The sequence below is a fragment of the Brassica rapa genome, chromosome A07, assembly GCF_000309985.2.
Source record: "Brassica rapa cultivar Chiifu-401-42 chromosome A07, CAAS_Brap_v3.01, whole genome shotgun sequence".
Classification (NCBI taxonomy): Eukaryota; Viridiplantae; Streptophyta; class Magnoliopsida; order Brassicales; family Brassicaceae; genus Brassica; species Brassica rapa.
Genome location: NC_024801.2, coordinates 14912943 through 14927829, shown reverse-complemented (window position 1 = coordinate 14927829; position 14887 = coordinate 14912943). Strand labels below are relative to the sequence as shown.

General features: G+C 36.2%; 2 protein-coding genes across 2 annotated transcripts; both read right to left on the bottom strand.

Moving 5' to 3' along the window:
* Nucleotides 1-651: 651 nt before the first annotated feature.
* On the bottom strand, nt 652-5652 carry LOC117126465. The gene is made up of 3 exons (XM_033274416.1): nt 3519-5652; nt 3319-3433; nt 652-3227 (listed from the first exon to the last, which is right to left on the bottom strand). Exons 1-3 carry the CDS (start codon nt 3676-3678, stop codon nt 3080-3082), a joined length of 423 nt encoding a protein of 140 aa, XP_033130307.1. The 5' UTR covers nt 3679-5652; the 3' UTR covers nt 652-3079.
* On the bottom strand, nt 1881-2998 carry LOC117126840. Its single transcript, XM_033275991.1, has 5 exons — nt 2937-2998; nt 2735-2846; nt 2501-2658; nt 2309-2429; nt 1881-2207 (listed from the first exon to the last, which is right to left on the bottom strand). The coding sequence occupies exons 1-5, from the start codon at nt 2996-2998 to the stop codon at nt 1881-1883; spliced, it is 780 nt and encodes a 259-aa protein (XP_033131882.1).
* Nucleotides 5653-14887: the final 9235 nt, after the last annotated feature.

Here is a 14887-nt window from a genome sequence, read left to right as displayed (position 1 = left end):
TCACTTTGTAAACGAATCTGGTACAAAACTGGGTTAGAACCATCAATACTCACGTGTAGAGGAACGTTCCATGTAGAACCAAATTTATACAAAGTTACAAACCCGGCTTTTATTAATGAAGTCAGATATATAAACTCGATGTATGTCTAACAAAACCAAATTACATTTATGTTAACTTATTAATCTTATTGTTTTGGTCGACCAAGTAGTCATTATCAATTATTTAGTATAGAAAGATCATATCAATATATATAATAACAGAATTGGAACCGTTATACTTTTATACACAAATTCCTAAGTATCTCCTATAGTAAATTAGATTACATTATCAATACTAGGGTCGGTGTCCGCGCTTCGCGCGGATTACATGTTTAATAAAAATCTGGTCAATTAAAATTGATAATTTTGAAGTATCCGAAAGAAAAGTCAAATTTCGTATTTTTTTTTTATAATGGGAAGACGTTGGAAGCGGTGATAATTATCTTTTATTAAAACATAGTAAGTTTGAGTAAATAATTTTGTTGAGGACTGGTTGCGTTTGCTATTAGGCTTAGGATAGTAGTTTATTCCTCTTTTGGAAGCGTTGAATGATATCAATTTCGTTGTTAAAGTAGAAGCGCGTTCCAAGTGTTGCTGTGAGTGATAGTTTTCCTGAAAAAAGTGAAATATTTGTTAGCATTTAGTTTTTTGTAAAGTTTATGTTTAGTTTATTACCTTCATGCATCCGGAAAGCAATACCTATTAAGAGTTTAATCCCATATTTAATTTTTTTTTATAATTAAACAGACTTTAATAATCCTTTTAAATAACGCAGTATCAAATAGGAGTGAAATTTCGAATTTATTTTACAAACTGAAATATAGATAACCATTATTTTCAGAATAAGTTAAAATATATCTTTTTAGAATAAAGGGTTATTTGTGAATGTTAAAATTAATAAGGGGTTATTGTTGAATGTTTGAGCAATCAAGGGTTATTTGTGAACGTGTTCTATAGCTTTTTGGAATTGTAAACGGTGAGAAAGTGTGAATGTTTTCTAATGTTTTCTAAGGTTTTTATTTATACATTCGAGAAATTGTGAATGGTTTGTATAGTTTATAGAAATCCTTCACAACCCCTCACCCATCAGAAAGGAATTAACATTTCCTTCGGGGGTATTGACTTGTACACAACTTATTGAAAAATCAAGACTCAACAGGATTATCAACAGCAAAGCATAACAGAAACAAATAAAAGAAAGCAAATACATAATTGTAATACAAAAAATCTTACAGGGAATATTAGATTGACTCGAAATCTGGCTGAGAGGCGATGGATATGTGTGTAGACCTAATGCAAGAACTTGAATACTTCTTTTCAAAACGTTATGTGGTTTTTACATATCTTTAGTTATTTGTATTAATGGTAGAATATATTATATTAAATTCTTAATGAATGCAGTCTTCTTTATTGGGATGAAATATGGCAGTTTCGTTATTAATTTACTTGAAGAATATTCTATTGAGTCAGCTAAGGTTGAACAAATTAATATTCTATTTGTGGTAGATCGAACTGTAATAATTAACAGCTGGACGTAAACGTATCAATGCATGGATCGTACGTTTTCTTTATTCGATTCATGCATTGTATTATGTTGACCTCTTCATAATACAATAATGAATACGAATACATAAAATTTATAAGACTGCATAACCAAGGTAGGAATGAAAACCAAACAACTTAATAAGATAAGAAATCCATAACGTTTTAGCAAAATGAAATTGTCTTAGCAAAATGGAAAACAAAATGACTGAAGAGAAATAAGAAGACTGTTATTAGGGAAGCATGCTGACTGGGCAGTCTGTACCAGCCACTGGTGGAGTGATTTTGGTGTATGAGATCTAGCCACTACGCTTGATACGCTTAGCTTCCTTCTGGTCGTCAGTGGCCGAAGTACCACTACCACTGCTCTCAGCTACCTCTAAGATTCCCACTTCAGCTCCTGGACTATGGTTTTGTGCGCCAAGAAGAGAAAGTGGCGTGCTGAGTGGCGTATTTTTTGGTGGTAAAACTGCTGGTGAGATAATCTTGGTAGCGGTCAAGGAAAGTCGGGTTGAAGTGAAATTGTAGGGGGAGACCTTGATCCTGAATTTCTTTGTCTGGCCAATTGTGTCAATAAAACACTGTGGCAGTGGAACTTCAAGCTCAGCCTCATCTCCACCATTTTCCTAATGTAATAAAATTTATTTATCAACTTGGTAGACTTTATGATTATAATATGTGTCAAGATTATGAAAATCTGCTCATGTATCAACAGAACAACAATTACCTGAACATAGGCGTCAATCAACTCTGATGCTTTTCTGCCAGTGAGCTCTTTTCCAGCATCTCCGAGGATGATGAACGTGCACTGCTCCTCATTATCATAGACAGAAAGCTCCACCCGATAGCTAGTTCAAATAGCAAGTGATTAGTATATATACATTGTCAGATGGAAACATATGTGACAGGACAATCTTACTTGGCTAATGCAGTAGCATCTTCATTGCGGCATTTTGGACAAAGCAAGGTTGTCGGACCACGGTTTAGCTTGGTCTGGCAATCTTTGCAAGCAATGTAATACCACTCAGCCCCAAGCTTGACATCATCAATTGTTGCAATGCAGTCAAAGTAGGCAACCTAAAATAACATCCCAAAAGTTGTGAGCAACTAAATTGAGAAAAGTGCTTGATTCTAATCACGAAATGGGATTTACCTTAGCAGGCTCACGTTTGAGGAACACAGCAATCTCACTTATTGTGAGAGTCTCAGCTTTGACAACCTCAACTGGGTTGACCAAAGAAGTGGCAGAAGGGTTCACACTCAACCTTGGTAAGAATTTTAAATCATGCGATTAACAAAGTTAAACACATAATAGACTAATATATAGATTGAAGAGGACATTAGCTAATACTAACCAGGTCAAGTATTCACTGGTGGGGTCAACATCTTCGTCCAAAAACACCCTTGAAGAGGACATGGAACTTAGGCGCAACTTCCCTGTCAATACAAAGCAGTTAGTGGTAGGTTTATGTAAGTGAGTGTGAGTGATCAGGAGTTCTTATATTAAGTGTAAGAGATTACCCCCGAGCCTTTTAGGATTCACAGTTGTGACCAGAAGGACCGTTGGAGTGGTTGCACTTGCGTCAAACTTCAGGCGGAAACTTTCTGCGGCTTCGTCCCATAGATAGACGTTCACCACTGGACCACTGCAGTTAATAAAGAGTAGATGTTTAATTTAACTAAAACTCATAAATTAGAAAATGATATATATGCATTGGTCGAACAACAACAGCTTACTCTTTAAGCTGCAAATGGACCGTCACTTTCCGAGAAACTGAGCCATCTTTGTTGCACAAAACCGGACGCTGATGGAGAGCCTGGCCATCAACCAGCTTAAGGTGGCCAACAACATCTACAACAAACAGTCAAACGCATATATGGGTTTAATAACACATACCGTGAAGAAAATATATGATAAGAAAAATTCTAAATCTTACCGTGAAGATCCCCTCTGAGATCGCAGTTTGCTTCAAAGTCTGAAAAGGAATGGACTCTGAAGCGCTCTGTCAAAATGCTTTCAACGTCTTCTTCATCTTTTGACAGGGCAGAGTCGTGTGAGATGCAGATTACCAGCCTCTGATCAGCAACATGGTACATCACCTTGCTATTGGATGCATAGAAGTTTGTCAATGTGTAGATCCTCCCACGCTGGAGCTCTTTCTCATACTGGCTCCGACGGTTCTGACTGATGAACCCCAGAGCTAAAGTCCCCTACAGAACAGAGATACAATATCGTGTCAGTTGAAAGTGCTCAAATAGATTGATATAAGGCAACAAAAACAAACTTCACAGTTTTGGTTTATCACGAAGCCATGTTCTGTATAATGAAAGAGAAGCTAATATTATTTTATCCTATCGCAAGAAATCAAGTGTGTTTAACATTAAAGTTACAATGAATCATTCCAGTTTTTATGTAAATCAATCGACTTTTTTTTCAACATACGCTAACATCTAAACCTAATGGAAGCTAATCACACATAGGCTAATATTATTTCATCCTATCGTAAGAAATCAAGTGTGTTTTTCAGAGTGATTAAAATTACAACGTGATTGATTCTGGAAAACAAAAACAAATCCCACTAATAAATCAAAGTTACGCTAACATATTTCAAACAGATCAAAAAAAATGTTTTTATTTTAACGAATCAATCCAATCAAGTTTTTATTACGCTAACATTCAAACAGATCAAAAAAATGTTTTTATTTTAACGAATCAATCCAATCAAGTTTTTATTTTAACGAATCATCACAGTTTCTAATAAATCAAAGATACGCTAACATATTTCAAACAGATCAAAAAAATGTTTTTTATTTTAACGAATCAATGCAATCAAATTTTTATTTTAACGAATCATCCGAGTTTTTATTTAAATCAATCTACTTTTTTTTTACAACATATGCTAAATCTCAACTTAATGGAAGCTAATATAATGAGAAATGAAGAATTACCTCCGCATCGATCATGAGCATCTCGATCCCAAGAATGATCCCTGGTACTCCTTTGACATTCTTGCGAGCTTCCCAGAAATGAAGAAGCCTAAACTGCAAGGTGGAATCTCCGGGTCCCGGTGAAACTTATCTGAAGAGGAGGGGAGGAGAAGATTCGCCGGTGAGGATTGCGGTATTTTTCGACATGATTAGGGTTCAGAGCTAACAATCTGAGGTAAGAAAGGTAAGGGTAAGCGCTGAGGTCACAGAGATGAGGGTTTAAATAGAAATCAAGATATAAGGCGAAGGGGAGATCTGGAAGGTTCGCATGGATCTTGAATGGAGGCTTAAAGGAAGAACATTGAAGTTTCAGCCCTTTCATCGGAGGCGTTTTGCGGGAAGATTTCGGGAAGAGAAAGTGAATCGACATGGGTGAAAGAGAAATAGGGAGCGGCGATTAGGGTTGTTGAGAGGAGGAGAAAGCTTTCGAAGCTTTGGCTTGAGTCTCGCCAATACGCGGATATGAGGGTTGATGGGCTGGGAGAAAGTGAATAATCTGGCCCACAGAACAGAGATTGAGTAAGCCCGCACAAAGCCCGTTCGAATGTGCTGGATTTTAATTGGAAAGTGACGGCCCACAAAACAGAGTTTGAGTAAGCCCGCACGAAGCCCGTTCGAATGTGTGGGATGTTAATTGGAAAGTGACGTGGCAAAATGATTGGATGGGAATATTTGGCCTAGGTGGCACCCTTCAGAACATCCATAATTAAGCCCTTTTATATAGTGGGATTAATAACTACTTATCCTAAAATCTTACCTACCTATAGTTAAGACTTAAACTCACAAATGTCCTCCTTTACATATATTACTTCACTCGCTTTTAAATTAGAAGACAACAGGATCCACCTATAAGAGTTTTTCTTCAGTCACAGCATGTAGGTTCACGGTTAATAGTATTTTGTTATTTCATATTCTATCTTTAAAAAAATAAAAAATAATAACAAGTATTTACGAAGTTATACTATATTTTTAAAATAAAAGTGTAAAAATAAATAAAAAATAATAGTAATTGCAAAAAAAAATTTAAAAAATATGTTTAACGCCATCATCAAAACACTAAACCCTAAATATTAAACCTTAAACCTTTAGGTAAACCATAAACCATAGAGTTTAGGATTTATCTAAGGGTTTAAAATTTAGGATTAAGGATTTAGTGTTTTTAAGATTTAGTGTTTAGTGTTTATGATTTAAGATTTAAAATTTATCCAAGGATTTAGGGTTTTTAACCCAAGGGTTTAGGGTTTACCCAGTGGTTTAGGATTTAGTATTTAGGGTTTATTGTTTTGAAATAAAACAAAAAAATCAACTACTACTATTTTTTATTTATTTTTACCTTTTATTTTAAAAACACAATATAACTTGGAAATACTTGTTATTTTTTTCCTTTTTAAAAAAATATGAAAATAACAAAATACTATTGGTTAGGGGGTGAACCCAAAAAAAACTGCACCTATAATTCTAATCCTAATCATATATTATTTAGCCTCTTATCCTTCATTACATATATTATTTAACTTTCCTAATCCTATGTATAAAACAATATTTTCCTATTTTAAAATATTTTTTTACAGATATTTATTTCATTTTAACTAATTTTATCGCTTAATTTATTATCTTTTCTAATAATTTGATATATTTTGTTACAAAATTACAAAACATAACTTAATTGTTTTGAAATGTTTTATCATATCTTTTACATATGTTTTCTCACTCTTTTTAACTAATTCATTAATTATCTTTACTGCAATATTTCGACAGCATTTATTTATATTTTAGTCATAATAATTCAACATGTTTGAATGAAATTGATCCATTTGTGACAAGAATTCAAAACGGTTAACAAAGAGTTTTTTTTTACATAATCAGATAGGTATAGACATTCGGATATCTATTAAGGTACGAATTATTTCTTTCGGGTATCGTTTTTTTTTGGGTTTTGAAATTAGGCTTCATTCGGGTATTAAATTTTTTTGGATGAGTTTCGAGTCGGGTCCTCCCAAGTCCGGATGGATTCGGGTTTAATATATATAGAAACCTAAAAATATTCAAAACTATTGTATCTGAAACATGTTCGAATATTTGTCGGTTCAGGTATTTTGAATTCAAACTAAAAATAACCATATAACCAAAAGTAACATATTATTTGATTTGATTCGGATTTGATTATGATGTATAGGAACATAAATATTTAAATACTTATATAATTAATTATATGATGATATATATAAAATATATAATACTAATTATGAAAACAAAATATTAATTTATAAAAATATAAAATTCACATCCACGCGGGGGCGTGAATTAACTTCTAGTTGTTGTTTTAAACCACATGGTAGATCGAAATACATTTAGTTGATTAGTAATTGAAATTTTGCATTAGAACATTTCTAGTGTAAATTTTCAATTTTTGTGTTATATACGGTAATCCTTCTAATATTCAGAAATATAGTAATTCCATATCGGAACTGAATTTACCTTAACATTACTTTATTTTAGAATAAAATTATAATAAAAAATTAAATCATTATTTGATTTATGAAATAAACCTTTTTTTTATTCCATTATAAAGTGTAAAAGGGAGTAGAGCTAAAATATGTGTAACTCCAAACTTCATTTTAAAGTGGAGTTGGAGATGTTGTTAGTCCCGTCATCGTGGCAATGGTCTTGTTATAATGCTTCTTTCTCCACTTATGGCAAATGCTAAAGAGGTGCTCTTCCACATATACAATTTGCAAATACGGTGGGTGAATAATGAATTATCATATATACGATTTTGACACTAAAAACGTGACCCCATCTCTATGGATTTTTTTAAAATATTGGATCAATCACCAGTTACATCTTCATATTCTACAGATTATGTAAATTATATACTCTAATCAACCATAACCAAATCACTATATGTGTTTTATACACTTGCTTATATGATAACAAAGTATTATATGTAGCCGTATATTTGTTTGTTTGTTTGCATTTGCAGAGTCAGAATTCGTAAATTAGATGTTAGAACTAACCAATGATGTGACAAAAATCAGTAAGCTTCGCACATATTAAATCAACCAGTCCACTTCACTAACCACCTTTATCTATTAACCTATTCATTTCACATATACACATCAATTAATTACTCAATAACAGACTTTGCATTGCCTAGAACGCAACGTATGACAGAGAAATTTCAGTGATTAAACCGCCTAATCCTCTCATCCCTAACCTTTCCAATAAAGTAGTGTTGAAATTTTTTCACTCATACACCTTTCTTTTTCTTATCCTTATAAAAAAATCTGAAATTTGTTTTGACGGCTTTCGGATGGCAACAGAAAAATGTAATCCCAGATTAATTAAAAAACTTATATGAGTTGGCAACTTATATTTCTTTATTTTATCTAAAAGTACGACTACCACAACAGTCTTATATTAAACATCTAGGAACCGATAAAATTTTACGATTTGTAGATACAGTTATTAAGAAACATAAAACCCTTCGAGCCAGAACAAGATACTGGTTATTTTAGGTAAAAAAATCTGAAAGAGAGATGTGTATTTGTAAAGATATCAAATTACAAAACATTAGCGAGTGAGTGGTAAGAAGTGGGGTCACCAAAGTGAGTGGTCTTTAATTTTTGACGTGGAGACAACGGTGCAGCCCAAAAGAGCTGAGAGGCTAACTTGCTTTCTCCACTTACTTTCTTCCAATAACTTTTTTCCCTTCTTCTTTTTCCTGTATTATAGCACTTTTCCCAACAAAAATATCACACTCAGAATACAAGAACTCAGTTTAAATCTTCATATCTTAAAACAAACAAATAAAAAGGTACTCTATCCGTTCTGGAACGTAAGATATTTTACATTTTTTACTTGTTCCATAAAAATAGATTTTATATATGTTTAAAGTATTTTTTTATATTTTTAAAAACTATTAAATGAAAATAGTTGAATTGATTAAATTTCATTGGCGAAAAATTATTAAAAAATGTATAATAAAATAAAATAAAAATTAAATTATAAATATTTATTGAATTCTTAATAAGCTTGAACACTTTAGAAAATTTCACTTTCGGGAACAGATGGAGTATCAATCAACACAAACTCAAATAACTTGCAAGTAAGAAACTCAAATGTTTTTATTCAAAAAAAAATCAAATAAGTTAACAATGAATTAAAGTATACGGTTGCAAACTATTTAATTTCCTTAACATATATGAAATTAAAACCATAAGTGTGGAATATCGTAGCTCAATGGTAAAACGGATTCTTTTTTGCATCCAAGTTGTGAGTTTGAACTTTACTGGAAGGAACTAATATACAATCTTTTAATTTGTAAGCATGGTGCACTAGTCTACCCGTGAGATATTTGCCCCCATAAAATTAATTTGGATCTGTTTGGACCTGAGATCTATTTCTGAATTATCAAAATATATTAAAACCATAAATTTATACTATAATTTGAATTTTTAACCAATAAAAACTACGTAAGTGTCAAGAATCAATATCAAGTTGATCACTCGTTCTTAGATTCTACTTCGCTCGTTTGTGACTAGGTTCTTAGGTTTGTAGTTCGATCAAGAACACATACACGCAATTTGTTTACCCAGACTTCGTTGCCTACTGTCTGGGGAGAGATCCAAACTCTCAAGCTTCCACTAGATCATATATGATGATACAGAGTACAAAGAGCTTACAACGTTTCCTTTGTTTCAGGTTAACTTGACACAGAAGTTACCGGAGAACAAGCGTTGTATCTGAAAGTGCACCACCGGCAATCAGAGTCGTAAGAGAAGATCAGGTCAGCTCCTTCACCGTCGCTCCTCCGTCTCTTCTCTCTCGCGTAGCTCTCTCTTTCTTTCTGTATCTGATCAGTGTAACAGAAAAGGTCTAACAACCTTTTCTTATCCTTTCAGCTTATAAGGACGATGATCTGTTTCCAAAACGATGCCGTCCTTATTAATACTCAATGCGCAGTCGTATAGCTTCTGTCACCGAAGCCCAAACTGATTCAGTCTCTGGCCCAGCAGAAGCCCGTACCGAGAGGAGCTGATGTTCGACAACCTTTAGCTCACAATCTCCACCTTTGTCGAAATCATACTCTCTCTCTTTGTCTTTCGAACATATCGCCACCAAACCTCAACTCAGAGTTTCAACGAATGTCACCGATCAATCAGCTTCTTCAATCAGGCTCTAGACTTAATCTCCTGACGCATCTCTCATCCTGAATCACAGAACTTCAACCAATACCAACCAGACTCACGCCCTGCTCTGTCTTCTTCCTGAGATCAACCTCTCTGAAGATAACCACGTAAGGGCCCTGTGTTGACTTTATCTGTTCTGTTTCCCATAGAACTTTTACCAGTCCTAGGCTTTGTCGATTTTTCTTCCTCAATCAGATTAATTTACCTTATCTGATCTTCTGTTTCCACTCCTTGTTTCGAGGTATCCAATCGACAAGACCCTCTCGGAGCTCCACCTGCTTGGGTTAAGCGACTAACTTGAGTTTTCCCAGACACCGCTCGAAAGCATTTCCAGGTAAACTCTTTGTTAGAAAATCTGAAGCATTTAGGGTAGTGTGCACCTTCTGTAGATCCACTTGACCTTCGCGAACTTTGTCTCTGATGTAGTTGTATTTAGTATCCATGTGCTTAGTTCGGAAATGATAGACTGCATTCCTTGCTAGGCAAACTGCACTCTGTGAATCACATAGTAGTTTAAAACTTTTGAACTTAAATCCCAACTCATCGCAAATCTTCAAAAGCCACTTCCCCTCTTTTGCTGCTTCTGTTAAGGCCATATACTCAGCTTCTGTGGTTGACAATGCCACCACAGACTGAAGTGTTGACCTCCAACTCACGGTATTACCTCCCACTTGAAACACATAAGCTGAAACAGATCTTCTACCATCCAAATCTGCTGAGTAATCAGAATCACTGTAGCCGACTATCTCAAACTGATCTTGCTTAGTAAAGGTTAGGCTTATGTCCAGTGCTCCTGTTAGGTATTTGAAAACCCATTTGACTGCCTCCCAGTGACCTCGTCCTGGTTGAGCCATGTACCTGCTGATCAGACAGATAGCATATCCCAAATCTGGTCGAGAACCTATCATAGCATACATTAGGCTTCCAACTGCACTGGCATAGGGAATTTTATCCATATATTTAGCCTCTTCCCTTTCCTCAATCTCAGTTAGCTTCTTCAACTTAAACTGTGAACTTGTAGGAGTAACCACAGCCTTAGCTCCTTCCATGTTAAAATTCTTCAGAACTTGTCTCAAGTATCTTTCCTGTGACAATTTTAACACTTCTCTCTTTCTGTCACGAATTATATCCATTCCAAGGATACGTGTAGCCTTACCCAAGTCTTTCATTTCAAACTCTGTCTTTAACCTGTCTTTCAACTTCTGTATCTTGTTCATGTCTTTAGCAGCAACTAATATGTCGTCCACATACAATAGAAGATATACTCTGTCCTTCAATTCTTCTCCGGTAAAGTAGACACACTGATCATTCGCACTCTGAACAAACCCCTGTTTCTTCATAAACTCATCAAATCTTTGATTCCACTGTCTAGGAGACTGTTTGAGTCCATACAAGGATTTCTTCAATAGACATACCTTTGATTCATCTCCCTTTTCAGTAAAACACTCCGGTTGATCCATATAGATCTCTTCGTCTAGATTTCCATACAGAAAAGTTGTCTTCACGTCCAGTTGCTCAAGTTCTAGATCGAAATTCACAACCATAGATAGCAGCAGTCTGATGGATACATGTTTGACTACAGGCGAGAAGATCTCATTGTAATCTACTCCTTCAATCTGTGTGAAACCTTTTGCTACTAGTAGAGCCTTGAATCTTGGTGGTTCCACACCCGGGATTCCCTCTTTGAACTTGAAAATCCACTTGCAACCAACTATTTTATTTCTGTTTGGCTTCTGAACTAGCTTCCAAGTTCCATTTTTAGCCAGTGACTTCATCTCTTCTTCCATTGCTTTCTTCCATTCTTTCCAATACTTGCTCCGCATTGCTTCAGCAACAGTTCTTGGTTCTTGAATCTCCATATCCTGAGCACATACTAAAGCATAAGCTACGAAGTCCCCACTCTCAAACATAGCTGTTTTTTTCAGCTGTCTCTTCCCTCTGTCTCTAGCAAGAACATAGTCATTCAGTGATTCCACCGCATCTGTATCTGCTGGTGGTTCTGCGCTTGACTCAGTTTCACTCTCTGACTCTGACTCAGATGAAGATCCTGGATTCAAAGACTCAACTTCAATTTTCTTACTAGCTCCACCTGAATCAGAAATCCCGTGAACTTTGTCGAAGTTGAATGTGACTTTCTTTGAGTTGTTCTTCCTTGATTCCTTTTCTTCCATAGCGTCTTTAAACACTAAATCCTCATGAAACACCACATTTCTGCTCAGTGTGCATTTCCTTTGGTCCGGCATCCATATCCGATACCCCTTAACCCCCTGAGGATAACCCATGAAATATCCTTTAACAGCTCTAGGACTGATTTTGTCTTGAGTAGTGTGTACATAAGCCACACTTCCAAAACGCCTCAGGTGATCAAGATTAATTTTCTCTCCTGACCAGAGTTCTTCAGGAATTTTGAAGTTCAGTGATGACGTTGGTGATCTGTTGATCTAGTATACAGCAGTCGAAGCCGCCTCTGCCCAAAACTGTTTCCCAAAACCTGTTTCTGCCAACATACATCTTACTTTATTCATGATAGTCAAATTCATCCGCTCAGAGACGCCGTTCTGTTGAGGTGTGTACGAACAGGTCTTGTGCCTTTTAATTCCTGCTTCTTTGCAAAGCCCATCAAACTCCTTGTTACAAAATTCGAGACCATTGTCAGTTCGTAGACACTTTACTTTCTTCCCAGTCTGAGTTTCAACTAGCTGCTTCCATTCTTCAAAACTTGCAAAAGCTTCTCCTTTAGTTCTTAGGAATTTAATCCATACTTTCCTTGAGAAGTCATCAATGAATGTGATGAAATATTTGCATCCAGCTAGACTCTCCTCAACTCCCGGAGATCCCCAAAGATCAGAATGGATGTATACTAGAATTCCTTTAGATGTGTGCTTGCCGGTTTTGAAACTCTGCTTTTGAGACTTTCCCAAAACGCATTCTTCACAGAAGTCTAGTGTGTGAATCTCACTTCCATCTAGGTAACCTTCCTTTATCAGCACATTCATGCACTTCAGTCCCATATGACCCAGGCGAGAGTGCCATCTCTGTGCTTTGTCGACTTCTGGTCTTGCCACTGCTGCAACGTTCTTCTCAACTGATCCTTCAAGGTAGTATAATCCCTCATTATACTTTCCAGACAACACTTTCCTTCCATCTTTATAAAACGTCACTCGAAAACCCGCTCCTTCATAGTTGCAACCATTTTTCTCTAGTTGACCGTATGAGATGAGATTCCTTCCCATCATAGGCATGTATCTCACGTTAGTAAGAATAACTTCAGTCTTGTCGGGGTTTCGGATTTTGATCTTTCCTTTTCCTTTTACCTCGCTGTGAGTGTTGTTTCCCATTAAGACTTTGCCCCCTTCTATTTCCTCAAAATCAAACAGTGAATCCTTGTCTGGTGTTATGTGAATGGAATTCTAGAATACATCCATTCTGATCTTTGGGGATCTCCGGGAGTTGAGGAGAGTCTAGCTGGATGCAAATATTTCATCACATTCATTGATGACTTCTCAAGGAAAGTATGGATTAAATTCCTAAGAACTAAAGGAGAAGCTTTTGCAAGTTTTGAAGAATGGAAGCAGCTAGTTGAAACTCAGACTGGGAAGAAAGTAAAGTGTCTACGAACTGACAATGGTCTCGAATTTTGTAACAAGGAGTTTGATGGGCTTTGCAAAGAAGCAGGAATTAAAAGGCACAAGACCTGTTCGTACACACCTCAACAGAACGGCGTCTCTGAGCGGATGAATTTGACTATCATGAATAAAGTAAGATGTATGTTGGCAGAAACAGGTTTTGGGAAACAGTTTTGGGCAGAGGCGGCTTCGACTGCTGTATACTTGATCAACAGATCACCAACGTCATCACTGAACTTCAAAATTCCTGAAGAACTCTGGTCAGGAGAGAAAATTAATCTTGATCACCTGAGGCGTTTTGGAAGTGTGGCTTATGTACACACTACTCAAGACAAAATCAGTCCTAGAGCTGTTAAAGGATATTTCATGGGTTATCCTCAGGGGGTTAAGGGGTATCGGATATGGATGCCGGACCAAGGGAAATGCACATTGAGCAGAAATGTGGTGTTTCATGAGGATTTAGTGTTTAAAGACGCTATGGAAGAAAAGGAATCAAGGAAGAACAACTCAAAGAAAGTCACATTCAACTTCGACAAAGTTCACGGGATTTCTGATTCAGGTGGAGCTAGTAAGAAAATTGAAGTTGAGTCTTTGAATCCAGGATCTTCATCTGAGTCAGAGTCAGAGAGTGAAACTGAGTCAAGCGCAGAACCACCAGCAGATACAGATGCGGTGAAATCACTGAATGACTATGTTCTTGCTAGAGACAGAGGGAAGAGACAGCTGAAAAAACCAGCTATGTTTGAGAGTGGGGACTTCGTAGCTTATGCTTTAGTGTTTTGAACGCTAGCTGTTAGGATCATAGGTTCCTTATATAGACCCACGTTTGCTGCTTGGTTCTTCTGATGATCATCTTTTCTTTCTGGGCAGTCTCGTTTGTAGTGTCCTTCTTTACCACATACCCAACACTCACGTCCCTTAGGTTGACCCTGAGTTTTCTGAGCCTTTTTGAATCTGTTTCCATTGCTCTTACTTCTGTTCCGATTGTACGAGCCACCTTGACGTTTATTCTGTCTACCTCTCTCTGCAAACAAACCTTCAGCTTCAGACTTTCCTTTTCCTAACAAGCCTTTTTCTCTCAACTCAGCTTCCTTTGCATAAGCCGACGTTGTGACTTCTTTGACTGTCAGCGTATCCTTCCCAGTACCGTATTTTAATGTGTGAACTAGGGTATCGTACTGAGGAGGGAGACCTGTCAGTATCTGAATGGCTTGATCCTCGTCTGATATTGTGATGTTTAAGCTAGCCAGATCATCAATAAGCTTTAGGAATGAATCCATGTTTTCCTCAATGCTTTTGTTTTCTTGCATCTTGAAACTGGCAAAGCTTTGCTTGAGGTAGATTCGGTTTGGAAGTGTTTTTGTCTGGTAATCTGCTTCAAGCGCCTTCCAAACTCCCATAGCAGTCTGTTCCCTCATTACTTTCCTCAAGACTATGTTCGAAAGGCTCGAGCATATGAGGTTCCTTGCTCTTGTATCTTTCTCTTTAGCCTTAGGATCT